Below are 25,975 nucleotides of genomic sequence, written 5' to 3'. Positions count from 1 at the left end.
CAGGCTCCATGGTACGCGGGTGGAATCCAGTCAGACCGATAATGAAGATGTAGGGCAAACGTTAACCTGTACAAGGAGAAAAAAAGAAGAAAAAGGAAAAAAAAAAATCAGGGGCCAGAAAAAGAAAAGACAGCGAGAAAAGCTTTTCCCCGACACCTCCTATTGGTCTTAGGTCCCTCCATAGTGGCTAAACTAACCTTGCCCACTTACCCTGATAAACGTCTTAACGCGGATTCTGGAAGATGATTGACCGTCCGTTACCCTTCTGAGAAGGACAATCAGTGGGACGGGCAGCATCCGCTCCTATCCATCGGCTCTCTGACCCTGACAAGTCTGATGGATCGAATAGGGGGATGATCATCTCGCCATGACTGTCAATCCGCGACTCAGCGGGTGCTATCTTACGCAGTACAGGACGTGGACAGGCGATACATCGGATGAACCGTCACAAAGTATCTGCACGGTGGAAGCCGCTGACGAGGCTCTTCCGGGAGGCGAAGGGATTAATTAACCTGTAGACCCTGCCGAATGTACCTGTATGAAACGAAGAACGTGCCGGACGCTTGGATGGGGAGACCCATCCAGTCAACGGGAGGCTGATTAATACATACTTGAGATTACACCAAGATTCTTGGATCTTTCGATGTAGGAGGTCCGTCGGGGTCCTGGAGAGATAGATCGATCTTGCAAGAGTCAATCTGATAGGGAACAGGGGGGAAAAAAGACACGGTTTCTTCCGCCAGTCGTAGGTATACCGGTTTAGGAAGTCCACAGCATCCTGTCATTCCAGTCGCACTCCAGTTTGTAACCCCTGTGGATGCTCGCAGAACGTCTGCATCGACGCCGGAGGAGAGCCAAAACCAATCGCAAACAAACACCCGGTGGGAGGGAGAGACGCAGCTGGACGATAGTCAACGCCCCCGACTCGACCGTGTCCAACAGAGGACGAGCTCCCAAGCAGCTGGCGCCAGGAACCGGCCATGAATGGTCGAGAGGGACCAGAAATGGTGTCGTGTCCAGACCGTCATGATGGCGCTGGAACGGAACAGAATGGATGGAGCCCAGGGAAATTATTTTTGGAATCCTCTCGGTTTCTCGCCCCTTTCGAGGGACATTTAATTTATTCTTTTCTTTTCTTTTATTTTATTTTATCCAAACCACTAACCTGAAACAGTCAACAACCCCCCCACACCTTCTTGTCACGTTTCGTTTTCCCGACCGGGTGCGATCAATTGAGTTGACCTTCGCTCACCGTTCTTTTCCTCCTCCTCCCTCTCTTCCCTATCTTCTCCTCCCCCTTCCTCTCTCCCTCCATCTCCCCGCCCTTTAAAGCCTGCAGTCCTCTGCAGATTCCTACTCTTCTATGCTGAGCCTCGCCCGCAAGACTTTGAATCGTGTTCCCAGCTTCCAGGATATCCTACAAGGCAGGATGACCCACCCCGACATGTAAGGAGCTCTCTCAGGGAATCCCCTCCCCTCCCCCTCTTCCCATCATCGCGATCAAACTGACAATGGCTTCCACTCTTTCAGTTCCGTTGATGTGCTCGTCATTGGTGCAGGCCCAACTGGTTTGGGTGCTGCGAAGCGCTTGAACCAGATCGTACGACCCTCCTGTACTCCCAAAACTCCCTACCGCGGGGCAGAACACTGACGCGATCATCTGTGCAGAATGGCCCCTCGTGGATGATTGTCGACAGCAACGAGACTCCCGGTGGTCTTGCTTCCACTGATGTGACCCCCGAAGGCTTCGTATGTCGAGTCCCTCTCCTTCCTCCCAAATAAACACTGACCACCCTCCCAGCTCTACGATGTCGGTGGCCACGTCATCTTTTCCCACTACAAGTACTTCGACGACTGCATCGATGAGGCTCTCCCCAAGGACGACGACTGGTACAGCCACCAGCGTATCTCCTACGTCCGTTGCCAGGGCCAATGGGTTCCCTACCCCTTCCAGAACAACATCTCCATGCTTCCCAAGGAGGAGCAGGTGAAGTGCATTGATGGCATGATCGATGCCGCTCTGGAGGCCCGTGTCGCCAACACCAAGCCCACCAACTTCGACGAGTGGATCGTTCGCATGATGGGTACTGGTATTGCCGACCTCTTCATGAGACCTTACAACTACAAGGTCTGGGCTGTCCCCACCACCAAGGTACGCTTCCCCCTGGTCCCTATCCATCGACTAGGCCGGACCAATGCTCACAGTGCCTCGTTAGATGCAATGCGCTTGGCTCGGTGAGCGTGTCGCTGCCCCCAACGTCAAGGCCGTCACCACCAACGTGATCCTGAACAAGACCGCCGGTAACTGGGGTCCCAACGCGACCTTCCGTTTCCCCGCCCGTGGCGGTACTGGTGGCATCTGGATTGCCGTCGCCAACACTCTCCCCAAGGAGAACACCCGCTTCGGCGAGAAGGGCCGTGTCACCAAGGTTAACCCCAAGGCCAAGACCGTCCAGCTCGCTGACGGCACCACCGTCGGCTACAACAAGCTTGTCTCCACCATGGCTGTTGACTTCCTTGCCGAGCAGATGGGTGACCAGCAGCTGGTCAGCCTCACCAAGGAGCTCTTCTACTCCTCTACCCACGTCATCGGTGTTGGTATCCGTGGCACTCGCCCCGAGAGAATCGGAGACAAGTGCTGGCTCTACTTCCCCGAGGACAACTGCCCCTTCTACCGTGCCACCATCTTCTCCAACTACTCTCCTCACAACCAGCCTGAGGCTTCTAAGAAGCTTCCTACCATCCAACTGGCTGATGGCTCCAAGCCTCAGAGCACCGAGCCCCAGGAGGGACCTTACTGGTCCATCATGCTGGAGGTCTCCGAGTCTTCCATGAAGCCCGTCAACCACGAGACCCTCCTTCAGGACTCCATCCAGGGTCTCGTCAACACCGAGATGCTCAAGCCCGGTGATGAGATCGTCTCCACCTACCACCGCCGCTTCGACCACGGCTACCCCACTCCCTCTCTCGAGCGTGAGGGCGCCCTCACCAAGATCCTGCCCAAGCTCCAGGAGCTGGACATCTGGTCCCGTGGCCGCTTCGGTAGCTGGCGCTACGAGGTCGGTAACCAGGACCACTCGTTCATGCTTGGTGTCGAGGCTGTGGACAACATCGTGAACGGTGCCGTTGAGCTGACCCTCAACTACCCCGACTTCGTCAATGGCAGACAGAACACTGAGCGTCGCCTGGTTGACGGTGCTCAGGTGTTCGCCAAGAACAAGGCTCAGCAGTAAAGCTGTGGGGTCTATAGAAACGCGTCCAATTCTAATATTCAACGATCACGGGGGGTTTTAAAAAACATCAATTTTTAGATATAAGATTACGGGAAAGGGTGTTTTTTAATTTTCTTTCTTTTTTGAAGCGACGTTTGGGAGATACTTTTTATTGCTGGCATTTAGTCCTGGTGTGAACCATCAGCTTCCCTTCTTGATATCGTTGCTAGAAATCCTTTTTCCAAACACACAAGACCTTGTTGTTAGACTTGCTCCTGTCGTCCGATTTCTTTCCCGTCATTAGATCGATCCCGACTGATACTGGCGTCGGCGTTGTGTTTCCGATCCTCACTGGCATCGTCAGGGTTTCGTGCAGGGTTAGGGCGTTTCGGCTGGGAAGGGATATAGATTCTAGGGACTAGCATAACGAGCGTCATGACAAGACAAGACGAGACAAGACTTCGCTTCTCTAGTAAAATGCACATCGGTGCCCAGCGGAGCATCATCCGGGACCCAGACGGAGCAGATACTCCGCCGGAATGATAACGATTGACACGACAAGACACGGCGATAGCAGGACAGCGCCCAGGTCTGAAACTGATAGACGCGATCATCGGTGATCAGCCATCCCACCCCAGGGCCAAGGACTCCCAGCGGACGGAAATCCCAGCGATTCCCTCCGAAGCGAACCTCTCTGCATTCTTGCTCCGTCCGTGAGTGATCGTCCCGGACGTCGGCAGGTAAGGCTGAGACATGTGCTCAGCCCAATCATAGGGCCGTCGTCGCCGACGTGGGATGTTGGGCTTTCTTCTTTCCGTCTTGTCAATGATCGATCCCCCCTTGGGGTGGGTGGGCTCCGCGCTCCTCCTGGAGCATGCTGGTTGTATGTCCTGCGTACGTGGTAGGTTACATGTGCTGCTGGTCACGCGGTCTAGTGTCTTCAGGAGGAACTGGGATGTTCGGTCGGTAGACGTAAACAAGGTCTGTCGGTATGTGCCGGTGTTTACGCGGGTAGATTCTCTTGGATGCAGCAATATCAAGTACGGGGCATGGTTACCCGGGTGTTGGGTTCGTCCATCTTGCCCAGTCAATGGCTAGTATTGGCCGTACTGCTTACATCTCAAGAGATAGGCTGTATCAACAACGTCGGTGCATATCATCCATTGCAGATTCTGCACGTGCAGACGGTGGCTTTCAACTCACCTTGGCCACTCACTTAGTTTGTAGGGATAGTCAAGTCATGAAGATGCTACAAGGCAATGCTTACAGACACTCTGAGTTGTCGTGACATGCAGCAACATGAACACTGCATCCACGATGACTCCTCGTACTACCCACGCCGTACAGCGGACTCCATGCTTCAAACATATGGTAGACAGCCGGCATACGCCGCAAGTGGCCACAGTGCAGCAACGCTATTCCAACCCATGCGCCACGCCACCCTAGCATGCGCATGTCGTGTCCTACGCTGTTATTTATAGTGCCTCTTACATGTACGCCGTACGCAGACTCCGAGTCAACCTTCGTCAGCAACATCATATCCAGATTTGTGATGACTGAAGTGGGCACGACACGATGACAGAACAAAAGCAGAGACTCCAATCCATGCCGGTGGAGAAAAGCAATAGTCTGTTTCATTTGGCGATAGTGGCGCATATGCTCCATACGGAAATCGCAGGAAACCGATCGGATGGTCAGATACTGCCTACTTACCATCCCCGAAAGGCTCTGCTTCAGACCTCCCATATTACCTTTCGCCAATAAATGCATGTATGCAGGGATATATTTGGATTGTTGACTTTATTCATGAATCACCGGTAAGTAGGCAGCCTCCTGTGGCGTGCGTTGGTGGACCGACGATTATTCAGCGGGTGCAGGACGCGTCAACTATGGAGCTTCCGCCATAAGAATAGCATCCATGATGTCGTCGAACGAGTCAGATGGACAATTGCCCGGAATTAGACCGGCCCCCTGCTTGGATTATGGCTTCATCTACGTACTGCGTACGTAGTAGGTTTCCTTGATCTTGTTATCTTCTGATTCCTCTCGATCGTACCATGGAATGACCGGGCGCGAATGCTAGCAACATATACTTTACACCATATGAAGCCGATAGGAATGAACAAGAGACCTCTCCAGGGCCAATAATATTGTGTGCTAGTCACCCTCTGTTTCGGTCCAGCGCACAGGCAACTCTAAACTCCCATCCACAAAGGCAAAGGAGAATCCACACGCTCACTTTCAATCTGGCGGCATACCCCTATCAATCGACAACTGTGAATCTAATCTTGGAAGCGCTAATGACAATGTGAAACAATCAGAGACAGGCGACGTTCCAGAAGCTTGGCTGTCAGCCTGTGATTCCCGTTGAAGCACCTCCTCCACATTTATTCACGTTCTGCCGAATTAATGGGATACCACTTTCCGAGGGGCTTTCTCCGCAGAGCATTTAGACAGTAGTTATCGATAGATTCATCGGGGGCGAGGCGAATCTCATCGACTAACCGAGAAGCTTGGTGCAAGAAATGGGTCGGTCCATCGAGAGTGCTATCCTTTGACTTGCGAGGTACACATGAGTGGACAGCCCGCGACAGGTAGCTAGCTCCATGAGGGTTACGCACCTTTTTCGATCCGCAATGACTACCATGTGGAGTGCACCGAGCGCTCCATACATTCCCCGTGTTGTCCTCATTGACAGGCTTGACATTCTCAGGGAGGAAATGAACGTGGTGCGAGGTGTTGTGCATGTTAGCGGGAGTTCTGGATGCGGCACAGCTCTGAACCAGAGAAACATTCAGTCTGCAGATTACCCTAAGTGATGATAAGTGTGCGGTAACTCACTTCGACGGAGTTTGCTCCGGAGCTAGATGACAGGCCGTTAACGAGCTTATCTCTACAATCTTGGCTGTGGGCCCCCTGGAAGCTCGATGGAGATTCCGAGGCCAATGTGTTGGCAGCGATGCTGCGTCTGGTGTTATATCTGTGGCTATTTCTAGCTCCGGAGATTTGTTCCAGATTCACCGGGGTCCACCCTGATGCGGCCATCTTGTCGCTAAGCTGGAGACTCCTCAGGGGAGGACAGATGGGTTGCGTGAAGAGAGAGTGGGTGCATGTACTGGCGCCCGGGGAGATTGGTTCGAGAGAACGCTGGCTCAGCCTAGTATCCTCTGGTATGAAGGATAGTCAGCGTGCTGCGGACCTCAAGAAGAGTGTTTGGGGTGATACCGAGATGTTGCGGGTTTTCGCAGCAACAATCCTGGAACAGAATCCTCGCGGAGAAGAAAAAAGGCAGAAGAAAGTCTGAGGGTGGTGGGTGTGGCTGATACAAAGACGTCAGAGGGTGGGAAGAAGGATGGTTGTCCGGGGTAGTGAGAGAGTTTCCCGGGCTTTTATAGGTCGTGTTAAGAGTTGTTTTCCAGAAAACAGGGAGCAGATTCGCATCTACAAGTCGGTGCACGGAGATGTCCTCTGTCTTCCTAGCCTCAGGTGAAGGATGATCGGTTCTTTCTTCACCACAGTCGTGTCTTTGTCGGGTGGGCGGCAGATCTGGGTCTGATTCACTGCTGCAGTCAATATTGGAGCTGGAGGGAGAGAGATAGTAGAGGCTGTCGGGATCCAAGAAAGCATCGTCGTGGCCATCCTCATCTTCCTCGTCTGTGGGGAGAGAGTCTTCTGTATGCCGCGGAGAAGACCGTGCGTAGTTATATCGAAACCTCTGCAGGTGGAACATGAGGTCGTCTGGACCTAGAATGATGGCAGTGGGTTTGAACCGGATCATGGCGATATATAGGCGTAGAAATAGAGATGGGGGAAGGATGGGGTATAGAGACTACGAGAGATTCTATTTTATGGAGGATAGTCCAGGAAGGTCTAACTGTCCATGTTCTTGCTGAGTATACACCTATACAACTAGGAAGTGTAGGCTACCTACCTACTACGTACCAGGTACCGAGAAGATAGCTATACAAGATACCTTTATATACACCCAATCCAAGTGAAAGATATCTATTTATTTCGTATCAATATCCCACGATACCCAATATATGTATATATATCAAGAATGCTGTCGTCAGACGTTATTCTTAGTTCGGTCTCTCCGCCTTGGGAAAAGCCCCCAAACAGGAAATCCTCAGGCTGCCACTTCACTTCACAGCCTCGTTTTCTTCTTCTCTCTCTCCTCTCCATTTCTCTCCCAACTCCTTCATCTTCCCCAACTTCTCTCCCTGACGCTCCCTCCATCCTCCCCGCCTGTCCTTCTCTTCGTCGCGTCTTCCTTGACTGTACCATGCATTATCCACTGCTTCCCCGACCGCCGCCATAGTCCGTCGGCCACCACACCACCACCCCTCTCTCTATCAACCAAACCCACCTGACAACCTCCTCCATTCTTAATCCTCCTATCCTCCGCCCTCCCCATCTCCTAGATCCTCTCGTTTCCTCTCTATATCCTCTTCCCTGGATGATCTGGTGGCGTGGTGCCTGAACATCCACCCGCATCCTCCACCCAGAACGCTAAGTCCTCCGTTCCTCTTTTTATCCGCCCCTTTCGACTTGTCCGCCTCCAATCCTCCCCCCATCGTCCTCCCTACTTCCACCTCTACCCATCATGGATGGGGACCTCAGCCTCTCCCAATCTTTGGGAGGTTTACGGATCGCCAACCCTGACGATTCCTCTCTACACTCGTCTGAGGATCCAATGACTCCCGCCCCCGGTGCGGCTACCGTGGCTCCCGTCGTACCAGGAACATCCGATCCCAAGCCCGAGTCAATCCTTCCACAATATCCCGATCATCGCGCTTCCCTTGATCCCTCCCAGTCATCCATTCTGTCCGGTAGCGAAACGCTCAGGGAGACCGCAGCGCCGCCTCCCATCGAGTCGTCCACGACGCATCCCCCCGCGGACCATCGGAGCTCGGCCTACATTGCTTACAGCGATTCGCCGCCACACTACACCCCCTACGTACCTCCGCCCCAACAACAACACGCGCCTCCTGCCTCTTCTCGCCCCATGTCTGCCCTGTACGCGAATGGTTCGTCCTCCACCCTCGCCGCCCGCGAGGGCTCCTATCGGATTCGGACCGACTCCGCCGCGTCCTCGGCCTCCGAGAGCATTGCTCGTGCCGAATCTCGTGGCCGTTCCGCCGCCTTCCAAGCAGGTGTTCCCGTGCGCGATAGTAGCCATAGCGATCGCTCCTACCGGACTGCGCAGTTGCCCTCCGGGAATGGCCAGATGGTGATGCGTCAGTCCTCTCGCGCCCAACCGCGCGGTGGAGGCGCTGCCCAGTTGTCCGGGATGCCATATGGGCTGGAGAGTGGCCCCCCATCGAGTAGCGAGGAATGGCAGGACCGCGGAGCCGCCGTGTCTGTGCGACAGGAGATCGATGCCAATGGAAAGCCGGTTTCCCGATACATCAAGAAAGGCGTGCGTGATTTCTCCTTCGGCAGTACCCTGGGCGAAGGCTCCTACAGTACGGTCGTACTTGGCACAGATCGTCAGACCCTCAAGGAGTACGCCATCAAGATTCTCGACAAGCGGCACATCATCAAGGAGAAAAAGGTGAAATACGTGAATATCGAAAAGGACACCCTTAATCGGCTTACCGACCATCCCGGTATCGTCCGACTATACTATACCTTCCAAGATGAGCGTTCCTTGTATTTCGTGCTCGACCTCTGCAAGGGAGGCGAATTGCTCGGAGTGTTGAAGCGCATGTCCACGTTCGACGAAGAGTGCACCCGGTTTTATGGCGCTCAGATCCTAGACACGATAGATTACATGCATAAGCGGGGCGTCATCCATCGGGATCTGAAACCGGAGAACGTCCTCCTCGACAGCCAGATGCACGTTAAAATCACCGACTTTGGCACTGCCAAGATTCTCAAACCCCAACGAAAACCTGACGACTCGGGCGGGATGCCCTCCCTCGACTCGGCAGATATGCCAGAAGAAGAGCGCGCAAGCTCTTTCGTGGGCACTGCGGAATATGTCAGTCCTGAGTTGCTGACTGACAAGAACGCATGCAAGGCCAGCGATCTTTGGGCATTCGGTTGTATCATATACCAACTCTTGGCCGGCCGGCCGCCCTTCAAGGCTGGAAATGAGTACCAGACCTTCCAGAAAATTGTCGCCCTGGAGTATGAATTTCCCTTCGGGTTTCCCGCCGTTGCCCGAGATCTCGTTGAGCGGCTTTTGGTTCTGGACCCTGCTCGGCGTCTTCCCATAGAGCATATCAAGAACCATGAGTTCTTCCAGGGAATTACCTGGGGCGCGGACCTTTGGAAGCGGAAAGCTCCTCGACTCAAGGCTTACGTTCCTCCCCCTCGTGAGCCCATCAAATTGAATGGTAGTGGCCAGGAAGAGAGCTTCCCGCCGAGTATCAGTACCGCTCCGTCACACACGACCAATACCAGCTCTCGGGTAGTTCCACGACTCGTCACGGAGTTGCCCCCTCCAAGTCAGTTAGATATCGAATGGTCGCCTGTATTGACAAAGACAAACGAAAGAATTCTCAAGATGGGTAACCTGGTGGTTCTATCGTCATCCGCTGCTCACAGTCCAACCAAGAACGGAAGTGGGGAGGGCGAGACCCATAAGAAATTCTCTCGATTCTTCGGAGGGAGTACGACCAAGAAGAGACAGAGGCTGGTCATGATCACGTCCTCGGGCCGGATCATCATGGCTGCTGCTGGTGGGGATGAGAAGAAAGCGAAGCTGGAGCTTTCCTTGGTCGCCCCAGGGACCCATTACCGGACTTCGACGGACGCCAAGGGCATGTCATGTTGGATCGTGGATACGGTATGTTGATCCAGTAATAACGTCAACGGATATCACTGACCTTTGCGTGAACAGAGAGACAAACATTTCGTTTTCGAAGATCCCAAGCCGTCGTCGGGCAATGTCGGGTCGACTGCCATGTCTGCACAAGAATGGCTGGATGCCCTTGATCGCTCCCGTGAGATGGCTCTAGCTCAACAGGGCAGTGGGCCTTACTCGACGGATGATTTCCGGGACATATCTTCTGGATTATCAAGTCATGCCAACACACTGGACCACAACTCAGAGGCTCATCATGACAATCCGCCCACTGGACGTGCCACACTAGTGAAACACCAAGCTGGCGATTCTGAGTCTCTCAAAGGAAGAAAGCGATTCAGTCGACGCCATTCGAAAAATGGCCTTGCGGCTGTTTTCTAAGCTCTAGAGATACATTTATACCGCATCCATCTCTCATTACGTTACTGCGCAGGGCCGCAACCTTTCATTTCCCCGGAATTGGATTATCTCGCTTCGAACCTGGTTTCACTGCGCAATTTGCTCAGCTAGACGCGTTGCGTTGCTCTGATATTGGCGAGCCTTTGGGACTATGATTCATATTGTGTGTGTGTGTGTCCCAAGATGGGTCAACATCCGCCAACTTCATTTCCTTTGTTTCCCGTGTCTTTGCATTTGTAAGAACTTCTCTGCGAAGTCATTTTGTTTTTGCATCTTGACAATGATGAGCGTGTTTTTATTGAGTTTGCTGCATTTAGATGGGAAGGAGTGCGCATATATCCCTCATCTGGCTATTGCTGCTATTGCTGTTGCTTTCTACCTCCCCTATCCTTATCTTTCTCCTCTACTTGAAGATATATACTTCTTTTCGCTTGGTCGAAGCAGCCGATCCAGAGTCTTGTCTTAGTGGTCTTGTGGGGTGTGCGACACTGCTTTGGCAGAGCCACCTATACATCTATGTCTTGGTCACCCTTTGCAGTCGGATTTCATTTGTCATTATACCATTCGGTTTGTGCAACTGAGCGAGCGGCCTTTTCCCCTTCTATTCATTCGCCCCATGCTGGGAGCGCAATTTGATTCCCCAATTTTTCGTTCGATCTGCCCGATTCCCACTTCTACCACCTTGTCTTGTCCATGTGCTTGCTTCCGTGCAATTCCTGTTCATATTACATAGCTTCGTTCCGAAATGGAATCTTGAAAGTTGGATGCTAGGAGTGTAGGTAGCATGATCAAATCGTCAATCATATCCATTATGAACAGGGTAAAGGCACTATATATATACTAAGTGTACGGTCAAAATAATATACCGAATGAAAATCATATGAACAGCCAATCCACCCGGGAATTATCCAACTCCTGGATCCAGTCAAAGTCGTCATCGTCACAGTCATAATCAGAGGCCACGGATGGGCTCGACAACCCAGGCGAGTCGACGGGCCCCCCGGCAGCCTGGCGCTTCGCGTCACGCTTCTGCCACATCAGACTCAGCACCCACGCCGCGTTGCGGACATTCACGCTGGTGACGTCGTAGTACAGATCGCTGAGGGTGCGCAGGAGGAACGGGCGCTGGGCGGGATCCCTGCACTCGGCGCCGGCGATGAATGTCGGCCAGATGAGACACTTGAAGTGCGGGTCGGCGAGGGGGATGAGGGAGATCTCGCGGATGAGCAGGTCGGTGACGCGGGTGTGGTCGGCGGGGAGGCCCAGGCCGACGGAGCGGGCGGTGCCGGACCGCGGGCGTGAGAGCACCCGGCTGGCGTAGAGGTAGACGGCGGCGCGGTAGACGGTGGCCAGGGCCACGCGCATGGACACGTCCGGGAGGTAGTAGAAGCTCTGCATCTCCTCGGCCCAGGAGATTGGGTCGAAGGCCTGGATGTGCTGGAGCAGGTCGAGGGGCGACTCGAGCGGGTTGGAGCCTTCTGGGAGGAAGATGGATGAGAAGTTCATGGCGGGTTGTTGGGGGGCGGCGGTGGGGTCGGAGTCGGAGTCACTGCACCAGCCGGCGTGGACGACGAAGATGACCTCGAGTAGGTATGCGGGACATCCCACCCAGGAGGTCTGTTCGAGCCGCTTCAGGACCTCCGTGCCCATGTCGGAGGAGTAGAAGGGTTTCGAGAGCGATCCTGGTCGGGCGAGAGTGGAGCCCATCAACTGGATACTGAAGGGAAGCTGTTAGTATGGAAAGGGCGGAGGGAGATGCGATGGAGTGATGTACGTACAGGAGACATCCGTCCACGGCGAAGGTATCGAGCCAGTCGATCATGCCGTTGGCCTGAGTGGGATTGTTCTCACGCTCCCGGATCTTGAGAATCTTCTTTGCACCCTCCAGATGATATTTCCAAGCTCCATCTCCGGACTCGATGGCATCCATGAGCGCTAGAACCATGATCGCCGCTAAGGTCCGGGTGTCGTTCCGCATGACTGAATCTCCGACATCGCGGGAGAGCTGATGCAGAGCGCGGTGCTTGAACGCGAGAAAATGCTCGTAGACTTTGGAGGCAGGGCGCTGTGAGATGGTGCTGACCACAGCCTGCTCTACATCATGGGACGATAGAAGCGAACCAGTGAGGGCGGTGCCGTCGGTGGACCAGGGCATTGGGGAGAAATCCGAGTTGGCGAGGATTGCATAATGCAGAGCCCCCGTGGCGGCCAGCGCATGAGCGAGCACGGGGGAGTCGCCCACCAGGAGGGTGAGGTCACGGAAGGGGTTCTGAACGCTCGAGTAGAGGGCGAGGTAGTTAACCAGATTCTCGTTGACTATGAACGGGTTAGACGGGGCTACTACGGCGTTTCGGAACGGTACTCACAATGGATGATGTAGAACCTCGACAGCGGACTCAAGTCTTTGAACAGGGGGTCTATAAGCGGCCGAGGAGAGGGGACGTAGTCAACCGAAGGGATAGAGCTCTGTATCATGGCTCCAGTACTGTGATCCTCGGGTTGACTATCCTCTGGATGAGTTTGGATCGGCGGTGCGGTGTCGGATCCCGCGGGGACGAGACCATCCGGCTGAGTTTGAACGGGTTGATGCCCAGTGGATTGGCCGGAATCCTGTTGCTTCACGTCGTCGAAACTGCGGCCCATCATCTTTCCCCGACTGGCGACGCCTCCTTTCACCCACACGAGGGGCTTCTGATACCCCAGACATTCCTTCCCCGCATCGCGACATTTCCGACACGTGGGAAGGCCATTGTCGCAGATGATGCGGCGGCGACGACAGGTGTAGCAGCCTTTGGTCATGACGGGGGAGCGAAACGATCAAGAGATGGTGAACGTGCACGACTATTCAAGGAGGACGATCGAACATAGCATAGGCCATTCTTCAGGGTAAGCGAATGTCAGGAAGAAGCGGCGGGGGAGAGGGGGGGAGAGGCCCAGTCGAACATCGCTCTCGAGAGGAAAGAAGAAGTAGGAAGAGGAAGAGAAAGAGGAAGGGGGAGAGGAATTGGAGGGAAGAAGACGGTGTGAGCGGAAGAAGAAGTTGAAGCCGAAGAAGTTGAGATGAGGAGATGGATGAGTCAGCGGGGGCTTTGTGCGCATTATCTGGACATAATCGACATCATCGACATAAACACAGGAACGCGTGCATTTTCCTCCTTTCCGTTTCTCTTCTTGAATATTCCCTTTTCTTCATCATTGGTGATTTTTCTGATATCAACATGAATCAACCATATACCCCTCCCAACCGGGTGCAGATCTGAAACTCGATCCGCATGCGGTTGTTTATCGCGGGGATCCTCCTTTTAGTTCTATCAAATCCACCATCCACCTCTTAAATCCCCCGACGATCCCCCCATCATCTTCCCAACCCCAAAACAACTACTACATGCGAATCCTCCTCTTTTCCCCCGGGTGCAAATGGTCTCCCAGGCCCAAATTGTCGATCGCTCGGTGGCGATGATGCCTTCAGCTCCTCCATCCTCCGTTTCGCGCCATTCTCACACCAGTCGCCGCCATCGCTCGAGTCGCTCGCATCATGGAGGTCTCGCTCACCAGTCGCAGAACGATTTCCCCGTGTTCACGCACACGGGAGATGTCGAGATCATCATCCGCGCAGGCTCCCAGGAGAAGCGATACCTCCTTCATCGGTTGATCCTGGCGCAGTGTTCGGGGTTCTTTGAGGCCAGCACCCAGGAAGAATGGTCGCGACAGACTCCCTCCCGTCCGTCGAACCAGCCGCCGGATCTAGGCGTGTTGTCGCGCATTAGTGAGGATAACTCGTCCCTGTCGAACGGATCGACCCTCGCCCAGTCGGAGACGGGACTCGGAGGGGTTCTTCCTGTCCCGCCGGAGAAGAAGCGTTGGCGATACGAGCTGGACTGGGATAGCAAAGCGGAGGACGAGGAACCCATGCTGGTCCAGAAGGTGCGCACAGTTCCGTCGTGCAATGGGGCGACCCTCCATATACAGTACTAACGCGATGAGTAGCCGCCTAGCTTCGCGTCTGGACTCGACCCCCCCGGTCCATACCCGCCCTCGATGACCAAACCCTCGCATGCGCAAACGGGCCTGGTTCGCTCCATGGCAAACCTCGCCGGCATGCAGTCGGCCGTCCACCTACCCCGGACCACTGCCGCGTCGGCCAATGAGCCCATGGACCCGATCGTCCGTGACTACGACAACCTCTTCCGCCTGTTCTACAACTACGCGCCCGTCCTGAATAGCGTCAATATCGCAACCGCCTACGCCGAGTGCCGGTCCCTTCTGGCGTTGGCCGACATGTACGACGCGCTGACCGTCACTGGTCCCCGCGTCGACCACCACCTCCTGGGCTTCGGCTCGCGCCTGTTCAAGCAGATCGCCAAATACCCGCCCAGCTACCTCAAACTGGGTTACCTTGCCCGCAGCCGTGTCATCTACTCCGAGGCCCTCATCCATGTCGTCGGACAGTGGCCCGCCGCCTTACCACACCTGCGCAATGGCCCCTACACCTCCCCGCTGCCCACCGCCGTGCTCGACATCATTGAGGATAAGGTCGAGGACCTCGAGGACCTCAAGGCCCGCATCGACTCCAAGCTCCTGCGTCTGACCCTGACCACCTCGCGCGGCGAGCGCGTCACCCCGACCAATGCCTACCTTGACTGGCTGGCCGTGTCGCTCTTTCGCCAGTGGCTGGTCGACAGCACCACGCCGCCACCTGCGCCGATCCTCAAAAACGCCTCCGCCCACAGCCAACCCATCAACGCCACTTACGGCAACAGCGGCAACAGTAGCAGCAAAACCAAACCGGCCGACCCCCATTCCGCATCCAAATCCACCCCGTCACTCCCGCCGCCTGTCTCCCCCGCACAGGTATACCGCTTGATCGGCGCGTCCTCGACGCAGGCGTACCTCCCGCGCGAGGAGCTCAAACGCTTCCTGAAGGTGCACCCGACGCCGTCGGCGGAGTCGCTGTACACGCGGGACGTGTTGAAGCGCTTCGAACGCAAGATGGACGAGATTAAGCGGCTGGCCCGGGAAATCGTCAAGCCACTCATGCGCAACTTCCTCGAGCTCGACCTGAAGGGCGAGTCTGGGAATGACGCCGGGTTGCCCTATCTGACCTGTATCAAGGTGGAGGATATTGATATTCCCTGGAGTTGATGATGATGATGGTGATGATGGTACATTCTGGGTCTGTTATTTCGGTCTATTTGTTCCACGATTCATGTAATGTGCTACGAGGTTACGATCTTATGGTTGCGTTTGGCAGATCTCTGTTTATTTGGTCCCTGTATATCTAATTGATCACATAGTGTTTGGAGAGAAAGCAGAGTTATTCGAATATATTACACTTCTCTACTGAGTACATATCATACACCCCAGGACAATCTACGCACGCTCCGGTCCGATGGTTTCAATCCCGCCCATGTAGCTCCGCAGCACCTCCGGCACAACCACCACGCCGCGCTGGACATCCCATCCGTTTTCCAGAATGGCCGCCAGCACGCGCGGTACCGCCATAGCCGTGCCATTGACAGTATGCGGGAATCGCGAGTCCTTCGCCTTTCCGCCGCGCACACGCGTCCCGAGACGCCGACTCTGATAGTCCGTGCAGATCGACGCGGAGGTGACCTCTCCCCAGGCGGACTCGAGATCCGGGGCGACGCCCTCGCCGGCGGAGCGGAGCCGCGAGGGGAAGAGCGCCTCGATGTCGCGTTTGCGGGTCGCGCTGGCGCCGAGGTCGGAGGAGGGCATCTCGAGGACGCGGCACGGCAGATCGAGGGCGGTCAGGATCTCCGTCTGGATCGCCAGGAGCTCGGCGAAGAGGTCGTCGGAGGTGGGCGCGGTCCCAGCGGTGTCGAGGTTGTCGGCCCAGGCGAACATCTCGACCTTGGTGAATTCATGCACGCGGTAGAGACCCTTGGTGTCGACGCCGCGCGAGCCAGCTTCCGCACGGTAGCAGCGGCTGGGCCCGACGAGCTTGAGCGGCAGCTGGGCGGCGTCGAGATCGCGGCCGGCGTACATGGCGGCCAGAGGGATCTCGGCGGTACCGGCTAGCGAGCGCGGCGGCTTGGACGCCTTGTCCCGGTCGGACTGCTCGATGGCGAAGATCTGCTGCTCATTGTGCTGGTCGCGGGGCTGGAAGCCGCAGGCTTCGGCGATGTACGAGTAGACGATGGACGGTGGGGAAACGGGTTTCCAGCCGCGAGCGCGGGCGACGCTCAGTGCGTACTGGATGAGGGCCTGTTCCAGGAGGGCGCCCTCGTTGGTGAGGAAGTACCATCCCCAGCCGGTGGTGGTGGCGGAGCTGGAGAAGTCGATCAGGCCGAGGGCCGTGCCGATGGCGACATGCGAGCGGGAGGGGTCCGGCTGGCGATGTACCCAGTCCGGGGGCTCATTGGGGTCGAAGTTGAGGTATTGGATGAGTCTGGGGTCGTCGCCGATGGGGGTTTCCGCGGAGGAGAGGTTTGGCAGGGAGAGCGCCAGGCGGTTGATTTCCTCGGTACAGGCGGCTTTTCGCGCGTTCATGTCGTGCGATTCATCCTTCAGCCGCTGCGCCTCCGACCGGAGCTCCGTCAATTCGTCGTTCGTCGCAGTCGTGGCGGCTTCATCGGTGGTCTGATTTTGCCGGGCGGCGCCCATCAGCTTGCCGATGGATTTCTCCAGCTGTTTAATGCGCGATCGGGGCTGTTTGAGATCCTGGTCTAATTTACGAGCCTCCTCAGATAGCCGCAGGATCTGAAAGGGGTACTCGGCATGGGAAGGGTAGTTGCGGTCGACGCTGTTCTTCGAGTAGAGCTCGGGGTGTTGGCGGATGTGCTTGACATCCGGGGAGGGTTTAGGAGCGGTGGCCGGTCGCAAGGAATTGGGTCGAGGGGTGGAGGACGAGAAGAGGCGACGGGAGAGTCTGCAATTGAAGCAGACATAAGGCGATCGAGGGGACATGGTGAGGATGGAGGTGGAGGAGAAGAAGAAGGAAAAGAAGACGAAATGAAGTTGATGAAAGGTACTTGATTCACCGCTTCCCTGTTTGGGAATCTTCCAAATACTCCAGTTTCCATCAGTTTCAATTCGATCCACTTTTCATGTATTGAGCATATGAATACCAGACAGACGGATTGAAATGATTAAACTAACACCAGAAGTTTGCGCCAACTAGATCAGCCCCAGTTTATGCTTCTTAATGCGAGCTCCCACGCCTATCAACACGAGCCCCGCCGCAACCAGGACAGCCCACAGAGGAATGGCCAGGACGGAGAGATTAAATGTTGTCCGAGTAGCAGCAGAAACGGTCACCAATTCCAGGATCAGCAGTAGATACCCAGAGAGCCGATGATATTTGTAGAGACTTCTCCCCCGCTCAACACTACCCAGGACAAGCTGGGGAAGAAAGTACTGCACGATGCCCCCCAGGGATTGGAGGATAATTAAAATGTACGTAGTTAGACCAAGGATACCATGGGGAGAAGTCAGCCGAGGGTGGTCACCCTTGTTAACTTCGATCACGATGAAGGCGGCGATGAAAAGGACCAGGCTGACGGCCTGCAGCGAGTAGTGCACCCGGGTGCCTAGAGTCTTCTGCTGTGGAGTGATCGTAGGCTGTAGAATGAGAGTTGCCTGAATTTGCAGCAAGATGGCGGAAGAATTGAGCAGAGGATGAGCGGAGAAGAGGATAAGTGGGTGGTTGAAGATCCCGGACCAGATCAGGATGATGAGCATCCAGACGCCAAACTGGGCGAAAGTGGCGGTTCCTAAAGATACTATTAGTTTATCTCCATGAAAATATGAAGGTCGAGAAGGGGTTAAGTACCAGCGAATACGTTGTAGAAGATGGGTTCGCTTTCTTTTTGAACCACATCCTCGCGGCGCCCCAACAGCGGCTCGTCTTCGCGCGCCTCGATCGTGTGTGGATGGTCTTGGGGGATGCCTGTAGCGGAGGCCATGGATATGGAAGTGGAAGAGTTTTGTCAATGTGTATGAGCGAGAAGGTAGACCGCGAGAGATGAGGATGGAATGTTGGAGGAGGAAGAACTATGACGAATGCGGGGTTGATCTTATTTCATCCGGAGCCAATCAAAGGGCGGAGATAACAAGCATCCAGAACTACATAACTAAGCATCAGCTACAGGACTATATCACTCAGTTACGAAATCATACATGTAGTCTTGGGTATCCTCCAGCCGATACAGCCGTTCCAGTGATACATCATTTCTGAAACCATGGTGCTATTTTATGAATTATTCCCACGTCGCAGTGGCAGAGTGACTGGACTCCAGTTTGTATATTGAAAGCTCACATACACTCAGTCGATCTGTCAGTCCTCACGTCTTCGGGTAGGGTCCATAGACGATCGTAATAAGCCTATTAGCCTCAAGTTGTGTATGCAGCTGATGATAATGGGGTTTCCACTTCTGCTAAAAGACGAACCCTCGGTGGTCAAGATGGTTATGATGTCCGGCTGCAATGGAAAACTTTTGACTGGAAGATGGCTGACTCCTTTCTACTATTAGATAGTGAGATTTTTTATCTAAATTAGGATATTAGGATTAATAAAGTTTTAAAAATTAAGAGTGACGCCATTTATAGTCTACTACGTCTTTTCTCCCGAATCTATACTTACAGGAGAAAACGAGCATTGATCTTGGGAGCAGATCAAGAAATGATGCTTCTGTACAATGTCCTTACTAAGTCAGGTCTGATTGAAAATTTTGGATGAGCACGGTACAAATACTTGTGAAGTATTATCTGCTCTGTGGCTGCCACCATGAATCGTCGAGAATCGGACCAGCAAGAGAGATGTGAGCCAAACCCACCGTAATCCGCAATTTACCCCCATGATCTTGAAACACTCAGTATCCCTTGCCCTGGTACTTCCCCTTGCAATGTTTGCACTCTTCTGCCTCACAGTGGCGGAAACAAACCATTGGGATGGCGTCTTCATCCTCTCCCAAGACGGCCTCACTATGGTATTCATTTTCCTCTACACCCTCCTCGCTACCAGTATGATACTCATCGTCCAAATAAAGCTGAGACATGTCAGTATCTTCATCGACCTCCATGATGGTGGGCAGAAACCGGGGAGATTCATCGTACTCCTCAGGAGGCCCCATCCCATTAGCCTCATCCACGGCGTCCTCCTCAGTTTCCAACTCCTCCAGCTTCTGAAGCAAGTGCTCAACCTCATCCTTCACCAGCTCATACTTACTGGGGTCACCCTGAGTCAACTCGAGCTTTCCAGTAACGGCCGCCTGGAGGGCGGCGCGCTCCTGCGCGAAGTTGCAGTAAACCGGCATTGCCGAAGCTGGTGCCTAGTATAGTGTAGGGTGTGCTTAGAGGCAGTGATGAGGGTGAAGTACGTAGAAGTAGTAGAAAGCAACTGGATGATTGGAATAAGCTACACGATTTTACGAGGCTTAATATATTTGTCAAAACAAAGGCTGTCCAGAGACCCGGGAAGTACCATTGCCTCTTTGGTTACTCGATGTCTCGACAAAGCCCATTGTTCACAGCTAGTCCCACGGCATTCTCATCACGACACTTTCCGTCCCTGACCCTGGCTGTCCCACTACTACCTCAGCCTTCAGATCCTGCGGATCCAAGTTCATCACGATGTTAAACAACGTCGCAGGACGCACTGTGCGGTGTCGACTGGGATCTTCCTGGCAGCAGATCGACTGTGGCGCATTCTTCAGATCAGAGAAGATGCCGTCGCGCAGTAGCGATGCGGTAATCTCCTCGCCGCGAATCCCGTTCTCCGCCAGTTCATGGGCCAGCTCCCGCACACGATCCAGCCGCTTATCTGACCCCGGCGCCCACGAGGGAGGCTCAACCACGAACCGGTTTTGGATAAAATGGTTTGTGTGTGTTACCATACCATACTCGTCTTCCGTGAGATGAACGTCTCCAAGGGGCGACAGCTCGAGCCCTAGAGACGTCTGAGGATCTGCGATTAGAATGTGCTGGCTGGAAGCCACGCCCCCAAGCGACGCAAGCCGCTGCAGTGCATCATCCACGGACAGACTCTCTAAACAAAGCCGCAGCGCTACATGAATTGGCATCTTGGAGCTGATACAGGGATGTGCTTTGATAGCATTCAGGCATGTTCCGACCCCCGCACTATTGAATCCGATCTTACCGACGATTCCCGCCTAGGTATCTTTGTTATCAACACTGAGATGCGGATTCTACCATCACAGCACGACTCACCTCAGTAACCATGTAGATCTTTGGCTTCCCGGTCTGTTCGATCGAAACGAGTGCCAGATTCTCCTTGACCATATTGGTCCAGTCCCAATTCTGCGCCAGCACGTGCGCACCCGCGTTCTTCCTCCAGGAGAGACTGGTGCAGCCGTCGGAAAAGCTCCCGAACGAGATCTCGCTGCGACAGTTCAGCGCAACAATATCAAGAATGTCTCGCTGTGCACCGTCGGCAATGCCTTGCATTTCGGCGTAGAGGTCGGGGGTTTTTTCTGCCAGCGAGGCGCGGAATTCCTCCGCCAGGGTGCGCACTCTCTCCCACGACATTTTAGCAGTGTGTTCAAACATCTCTTCGTAGACGTCCAGCTGGCGATAGATTTGCTCGCGTAGAAGACGTCCATGATCCAGACCGATCTGACATGTTAGTCTGCGACATGGAACATGCGGAGGGGGCTGTTGTACCTCTCGAGGGGATCCTTTCAGGATGAGTTTGGGAGGATCGTTGAATTCCAGCTGCATCGTGATGGGTTTACAGAACCTGCAGGTAAACTGTTGTTACGATGGGGTATGTCGGAAGGAAAGATGGGGACAATGGAGGAGAAGAGGAGATCGCCTTATCAAAAGGGAACTTCCCCTCACTTTCCTGGCTTCATCCCGAATCCTGCGGGGATGAAAGAGATATTCTCCAGAGCGGTAGTATTTATGCTGCTGATACTTGCGATGAACATGAGATATTGGAGGAGGAGGCTCAGTGCAGTGATTATGGGATTGTCGTCAGAATCAAGGAGCCCTAATTCCGACAGCTTATACTGACCAACCTATTGAGCAAAAATCTACGACCACCTCGACACCTGCCCTTCTGGTTCTGGTAGGTGAGCAGTGCCGCCCTGAGGTCGCGCGACGGGGTGAGTGAGGCGGGTGATGGGGGTGAGGGTCACCCGATCGTCGCGCGACTGATCGCTAGTCGTGCGCTAGGTCCCATCATTGGCTAATTACTTAGACCTGATGTGATTTGCTTAAGAGCCCGCTGATTGCTGTTATAAGGTCATGTGATATAAGCATAATCAGGACCATAGGTAACGTATTTCACATACGAGCGCCGCACCTCCCGTAGATTTTTGCCTGCGGGCCAAATACTAGAGTCTCTACCAACCAAATAATTGAATTCCTATCTAAAAACTAATTAACAATTGGATTAGGACATCTAACTCTAGTATGTCCCCGAATATGGCAATTAGAACACTGCCCCCGGCCCGGGGGGGGGGGGTGGCTGCTCGTACGCGCGGCCTAACTGTAGAAAGTGCCGGATCTATAGGAAGCGTATCTTGAGCTTCATCAACCTCATTCTCCTACTGGAATCGCTCTAGGCCATCCTAAACTAGTAGACCCTCTGCAAGAGGTCGCTTCTTATTAGAGCGTCTTCGTTTCTTACTATCCCATTCAGTCGCAGCGATATGTTTGCGTACTTTATCCCGCGTAGAAACAAGCTCATTAAGCGCCAATTCATAACCTTTAATAATCTTATCTAATCGCGCTTCTAGCAGAGGTAAAGGGCTCACGCGCGTTCCCTAAGCAGTTTCTTCGCAGTAGATGCCTAGTAGTATAGGGCGTTTTAGGCGCTGAATCGGTCGATCGACTGCCTAGTAGTGTAGGGGTCTTTAGTTGGATCTCCAACTAACTGAGCACCCTCCCTATCTGGATTGAATGGAACTAGGCCAGCGCCTGCGAAACTATTTCTAATAGTTTCTGCTTGAAAAGCACCTTCGCGAGCTAGTGGAAAGTCGTCGAGAAAATTAAGCTTATCAATATGATTATATCCTAGGCGCGCTTTCTGCTCCACCAAGGTCCCGTACGCCTTTTTTAAAGGCGCAAAGCAGCCCACATCCAGAGGTTGAAGCTTGTGGGAAGAAGGAGCAGGCACGCAGATAGGAATTACATTATTTTCGCTGCGGATTTGATCGAATTGAGGCGTGAGGTGGCTGCCATAGCCGTCCATAACTAGTAGGCGGTATTTCCCAGTCGTACGGCTCCTAGTAGCAGGAATAAAGATATTTTTAAGCCAGCGAAGGCCTATCTCATCAGTAGTCCATCTATTAGGACTAACTTCAATCCTGCTATCGTGCAGGGGCTTGATAGGCTATTTTGCCCATCTGGTGGGTACTCCAGAGGTAATGCTGGCTAAAGACGCTAACCTTCGCGCCAGTCTCTTCTTAGACCTCTATATTAGGGTCTTCTACGCATATCTGTTCCTCTGCTTCGTCGGCTACCCTATCTTGATCTGAGAGCTTCGCGGCTGGTCCCCAGGCCTCGCAGGTCTTAGATACTGTAGAATCGGTATCGGAGTTAGTCTAGCTGTATGCGCGGAGCCACTCATTCGTATCCTTATCCACAAACACCCATGCGATCCAGTTACGGGCCGCCCGGCGCCCGAGGCTAACGTGAGCGTCATTTGCGTTGGAGCTATTCTTGCCCCAATCGGCCAGTTTTGGTTCTCGTGGACAGCCCGGCCACCGGTTCATTAGATCTCTCCTATCCTAGCGGGACTTCCGTTCGGGTTTGGAAATAGGCTAGTGTTTATATATGTCGTAAACTACCTCGCTGGGAGCTATAGGATATACACGGCCTCTGCAAATGGGGGTATGTCCCTAGTAAGGTATGTTTTTGCCGGCGTTCTGCCGTTGGCGGGAACCAAGATATACCATGTCTTAGGAGTTAACTGGGTAGACACAATATTAGCTCTATCGAGGCTTTGTTGATCCCTATTCCGTTTGTATTCTATAGATATAGAGAGAAGATTTGGCAGCGGAGTGCCCTCATCTCGAAGTTGAGCTGAGGTGTTTTGGGGACAAAGATAGCTTTCGTGTATATAATAATGTCAAGCAGGAAATACATAATTCGTTCTTTGTACATAGAATCTAATCCGCATGAAATGCTCAGATATATCTGACTGTTACGATGCCTTGTTATTACAGAATTCCGCAAATGTCTCTACTTTGTCCTTCTTGATCTTAGACTTACCTTTTACATGCACGCTGCCCTGGTGCAATTCCTGAACAACTGCCCTGGATATTGGTGTTCCAGCTGAGGAATTGACCAGTGGTCACGGTGTAAGTCGAGTTGGAATATCTCTTAGCAAGATCGTCACTATTTTCACAGGGCTTAGCACAGACCACGGTCTAGACCATGGCTTCCGACGATGATCCGTATGTGTCCCTCCCCCAACTTTACTAGGTAGTCAATGTAAAACATAGAGAGGTTAGACGCGTCTAAAGTAGTCGAACTTAAGTCGGGTTAAGGCGACGGTGAGCGAGTTGAGCATTTAATAATATATGCATTAGATACTGGCTCGTTTTTACATAGGTTACCAGGGCTTCCGTCCACTGACGAGAATAACGTCTCGCCATACTAACGGAAAGGTATTGCGAAGCGGTCTGAAGGAACAGTATGGCTATGCTGAGCAGGAGACAGCCCTCTATGCTTGTCAAGCGAAGAGCCGTTAGACTATCTCTCAAGCTCTGCAGAATTACGACCGGCGGATATAGTAGTAATACTAGACTCTAGGGAAGCCTACTAAATAACGCGAAGCTTTCCAGCTTTATCGGGACTAAGTTTTTGCCATTTCTTAGTCTCTTTCTATTTCTAAGATTCCTTCTTACCTTAAGAGACCGCATTAGCTTAAATACTTAACTTTTTCTAATTATCTAACTTATCACTATATATATTCTAGATAGCCTTCTATAGACTATATGATTGCTGAGAATCTCTACATCTTCTTCTAGTTGACGGATCCCGTAACCCTGATGATAATTGCCACAACCTCCTCGGGGACGGTCAAAAATGGGGCATGACCCGACTTGACTCTCACAATGTCAAAACCGCCAAGGCCAGCCATCTGTTCCTGGAATGGAGGTGGAACTGTTGTGTCATTTTCACACAAGATGTAAGTCTTCGGACATCGATATTCACTCTCCACACACTGCGGCCATGTATCGAAGCTCTTCGTCGTTTGTTTCTTGTGCAGATGAGCCCATGCGTGATCGGCATCCTCGGGGCTGAGATCGGAAAAGAAGATCGATTTAGCAGTGTCTTGGAGGTGGGCAGTACCGTCCTGTATCAAGATTAGTTAGATATACTCGAATTAATCCGTTCTTTCGATCTTGGCTTACCATCCGGATCTGGTAAGGAGGTGTAGGAGGATTCTGCTTGTTACCGAAGATACTCTTACCGCGAGCAGGAAACACGAATCCAGCTATGCTGATGACTGCGGCAATTCCACCCTCGAGACCCTTCTCGGTGCGTTCGGCAATAGTCAGACCATCGACGAGCGCCGTCACGGGCAGGGAGCCATAACTGTGAGACACGATAACAGCCTTTTTTCCTTGGTCGAGTAGTGGAAGTAAATGCTCTCTAATTATAGCTGCGTCATCGAAAAAGCTCAACTCAGGGTTCACTTCTTCTCCACAAACAGCCAAGTCAAAGGAGAGCACTTTATACCCCTGGGCGCGTAGCGGGTCGGCAACCTTGCGGTAATGGATAGGTCGGTGATAAGCACCTGGAATAATAACTATGACTGGTTTTTGAAGTTCCATGTTGTTATAGTGTTTATTAATTTGGTAGCGAGGGAAGGGAAGAGAGGCGTTTGGAGATTCTGGATTTCTGGGGGTCTAAGAGATATTAAAGGACAATGCTGAGTAGAATGCCTACAGGGTGTAAGCCTTGCGCGCTCCTCGGGTATATCCGAGCACGCACGAAAAATATTTCACGCTTATGGATATATACGGAATAGTGCTGATGCCAATCCAATTTGCACCGGCTTTGACATGGTCCTCCTATCCCGAGCTAACGGACGGGATGATCGCAAACTCGTCCCCCCTTGTATCACCTTCTGGGAGTCTTCCACGACATCGACATACTCGCTTTCGAGGCTGATGCCATAGCTACGTAGTATCTTCTCGCGAATGCCCGGATATCCTCGAGCAACGGGTACAGCTCGGACAAAGGTAGGGGTGCGGGGAGACGCTCGGTGTTTTTGGAGGTATATTGGGATGCGGTCGCGAAATAGTGGATGGCGCTAGTTAAAAACCCTGCGGCCAATTCTTCCCTGGGGGTCGAGTGTCGAGGGTGGGATCTGTGATCTGGAAAATTGAGGATCGTTACCGCGCAATGGCCTGAGCGAGTATAGAAACTTGAATAGAAGCGGATAGCCGTTGTCTGCCAACCGCAACACATATCTACCAGCGCGTGCTCCTCTTGAGGGGTGGGGTACGGCTGATTGGCAACTTTATCGGCAATGGAAGGCTTGTTAACCTCCATCCCGCTGACGTGAAACGCCGTGTGTGATGAAACGCCCACCAGGTAGGTACTCGCACAT

General features: G+C 53.3%; 14 protein-coding genes across 14 annotated transcripts; 4 read left to right on the top strand and 10 right to left on the bottom strand.

The window, feature by feature from the left end:
* Positions 1–1,122: 1,122 nt before the first annotated feature.
* Positions 1,123–3,354, top strand: BDV59DRAFT_86750 (protoporphyrinogen/coproporphyrinogen oxidase). The gene is made up of 5 exons (XM_073697236.1): positions 1,123–1,446; positions 1,531–1,600; positions 1,669–1,749; positions 1,802–2,152; positions 2,217–3,354. Exons 1-5 carry the CDS (start codon positions 1,364–1,366, stop codon positions 3,231–3,233), a joined length of 1,602 nt encoding a protein of 533 aa, XP_073552010.1. The 5' UTR covers positions 1,123–1,363; the 3' UTR covers positions 3,234–3,354.
* BDV59DRAFT_86751 (uncharacterized protein) lies at positions 3,355–3,917 on the bottom strand. The gene has a single exon (XM_073697237.1). It carries the CDS (start codon positions 3,824–3,826, stop codon positions 3,476–3,478), a length of 351 nt encoding a protein of 116 aa, XP_073552009.1. The 5' UTR covers positions 3,827–3,917; the 3' UTR covers positions 3,355–3,475.
* BDV59DRAFT_86791 (uncharacterized protein) lies at positions 3,917–4,392 on the top strand. Its single transcript, XM_073697238.1, has one exon. It carries the CDS (start codon positions 4,008–4,010, stop codon positions 4,308–4,310), a length of 303 nt encoding a protein of 100 aa, XP_073552008.1. The 5' UTR covers positions 3,917–4,007; the 3' UTR covers positions 4,311–4,392.
* BDV59DRAFT_86825 (uncharacterized protein) lies at positions 4,361–5,290 on the bottom strand. The gene is made up of 2 exons (XM_073697240.1): positions 4,480–5,290; positions 4,361–4,415 (listed from the first exon to the last, which is right to left on the bottom strand). The coding sequence occupies exons 1-2, from the start codon at positions 4,980–4,982 to the stop codon at positions 4,412–4,414; spliced, it is 507 nt and encodes a 168-aa protein (XP_073552007.1). The 5' UTR covers positions 4,983–5,290; the 3' UTR covers positions 4,361–4,411.
* Positions 5,291–5,343: 53 nt separating this feature from the next.
* On the bottom strand, positions 5,344–7,195 carry BDV59DRAFT_86817 (uncharacterized protein). The gene is made up of 4 exons (XM_073697239.1): positions 6,438–7,195; positions 6,054–6,379; positions 5,834–5,989; positions 5,344–5,759 (listed from the first exon to the last, which is right to left on the bottom strand). The coding sequence occupies exons 1-4, from the start codon at positions 6,988–6,990 to the stop codon at positions 5,706–5,708; spliced, it is 1,089 nt and encodes a 362-aa protein (XP_073552006.1). The 5' UTR covers positions 6,991–7,195; the 3' UTR covers positions 5,344–5,705.
* A 199-nt stretch (positions 7,196–7,394) lies between these two features.
* On the top strand, positions 7,395–10,084 carry BDV59DRAFT_170179 (serine/threonine protein kinase). The gene has a single exon (XM_073688368.1). The coding sequence runs from the start codon at positions 7,819–7,821 to the stop codon at positions 10,015–10,017; it is 2,199 nt and encodes a 732-aa protein (XP_073552005.1). The 5' UTR covers positions 7,395–7,818; the 3' UTR covers positions 10,018–10,084.
* A 1,124-nt stretch (positions 10,085–11,208) lies between these two features.
* Positions 11,209–13,440, bottom strand: BDV59DRAFT_86738 (Zn(II)2Cys6 transcription factor). The gene is made up of 3 exons (XM_073697235.1): positions 12,792–13,440; positions 12,204–12,741; positions 11,209–12,142 (listed from the first exon to the last, which is right to left on the bottom strand). Exons 1-3 carry the CDS (start codon positions 13,222–13,224, stop codon positions 11,302–11,304), a joined length of 1,812 nt encoding a protein of 603 aa, XP_073552004.1. The 5' UTR covers positions 13,225–13,440; the 3' UTR covers positions 11,209–11,301.
* A 334-nt stretch (positions 13,441–13,774) lies between these two features.
* On the top strand, positions 13,775–15,756 carry BDV59DRAFT_170176 (BTB/POZ domain-containing protein). Its single transcript, XM_073688367.1, has 2 exons — positions 13,775–14,349; positions 14,413–15,756. The coding sequence occupies exons 1-2, from the start codon at positions 13,843–13,845 to the stop codon at positions 15,565–15,567; spliced, it is 1,662 nt and encodes a 553-aa protein (XP_073552003.1). The 5' UTR covers positions 13,775–13,842; the 3' UTR covers positions 15,568–15,756.
* A 39-nt stretch (positions 15,757–15,795) lies between these two features.
* Positions 15,796–17,352, bottom strand: BDV59DRAFT_198650 (putative serine--tRNA ligase DIA4; the record flags this gene model as incomplete). The annotated part of the gene is made up of 1 exon (XM_073693195.1): positions 15,796–17,352. The coding sequence occupies one exon, from the start codon at positions 17,350–17,352 to the stop codon at positions 15,796–15,798; it is 1,557 nt and encodes a 518-aa protein (XP_073552002.1).
* A 63-nt stretch (positions 17,353–17,415) lies between these two features.
* Positions 17,416–18,413, bottom strand: BDV59DRAFT_170173 (cytochrome b561 domain-containing protein). The gene is made up of 2 exons (XM_073688366.1): positions 18,218–18,413; positions 17,416–18,158 (listed from the first exon to the last, which is right to left on the bottom strand). The coding sequence occupies exons 1-2, from the start codon at positions 18,348–18,350 to the stop codon at positions 17,563–17,565; spliced, it is 729 nt and encodes a 242-aa protein (XP_073552001.1). The 5' UTR covers positions 18,351–18,413; the 3' UTR covers positions 17,416–17,562.
* An 843-nt stretch (positions 18,414–19,256) lies between these two features.
* On the bottom strand, positions 19,257–19,700 carry BDV59DRAFT_198648 (uncharacterized protein; the record flags this gene model as incomplete). The annotated part of the gene is made up of 1 exon (XM_073693194.1): positions 19,257–19,700. One exon carries the CDS (start codon positions 19,698–19,700, stop codon positions 19,257–19,259), a length of 444 nt encoding a protein of 147 aa, XP_073552000.1.
* Positions 19,701–19,783: 83 nt separating this feature from the next.
* Positions 19,784–21,227, bottom strand: BDV59DRAFT_86725 (putative acyl-CoA:6-aminopenicillanic-acid-acyltransferase). The gene is made up of 3 exons (XM_073697234.1): positions 21,067–21,227; positions 20,614–21,018; positions 19,784–20,555 (listed from the first exon to the last, which is right to left on the bottom strand). Exons 1-3 carry the CDS (start codon positions 21,121–21,123, stop codon positions 19,917–19,919), a joined length of 1,101 nt encoding a protein of 366 aa, XP_073551999.1. The 5' UTR covers positions 21,124–21,227; the 3' UTR covers positions 19,784–19,916.
* A 3,088-nt stretch (positions 21,228–24,315) lies between these two features.
* BDV59DRAFT_86720 (alpha/beta hydrolase) lies at positions 24,316–25,261 on the bottom strand. Its single transcript, XM_073697233.1, has 2 exons — positions 24,771–25,261; positions 24,316–24,712 (listed from the first exon to the last, which is right to left on the bottom strand). Exons 1-2 carry the CDS (start codon positions 25,191–25,193, stop codon positions 24,380–24,382), a joined length of 756 nt encoding a protein of 251 aa, XP_073551998.1. The 5' UTR covers positions 25,194–25,261; the 3' UTR covers positions 24,316–24,379.
* A 211-nt stretch (positions 25,262–25,472) lies between these two features.
* Positions 25,473–25,854, bottom strand: BDV59DRAFT_170170 (uncharacterized protein). The gene has a single exon (XM_073688365.1). It carries the CDS (start codon positions 25,831–25,833, stop codon positions 25,483–25,485), a length of 351 nt encoding a protein of 116 aa, XP_073551997.1. The 5' UTR covers positions 25,834–25,854; the 3' UTR covers positions 25,473–25,482.
* Positions 25,855–25,975: the final 121 nt, after the last annotated feature.

The sequence above is a fragment of the Aspergillus ambiguus genome (genome assembly GCF_047715705.1).
Source record: "Aspergillus ambiguus strain CBS 117.58 unplaced genomic scaffold BDV59scaffold_3, whole genome shotgun sequence".
NCBI lineage: Eukaryota > Fungi > Ascomycota > Eurotiomycetes > Eurotiales > Aspergillaceae > Aspergillus > Aspergillus ambiguus.
This window is presented reverse-complemented; position numbering and strand designations above follow the sequence as displayed.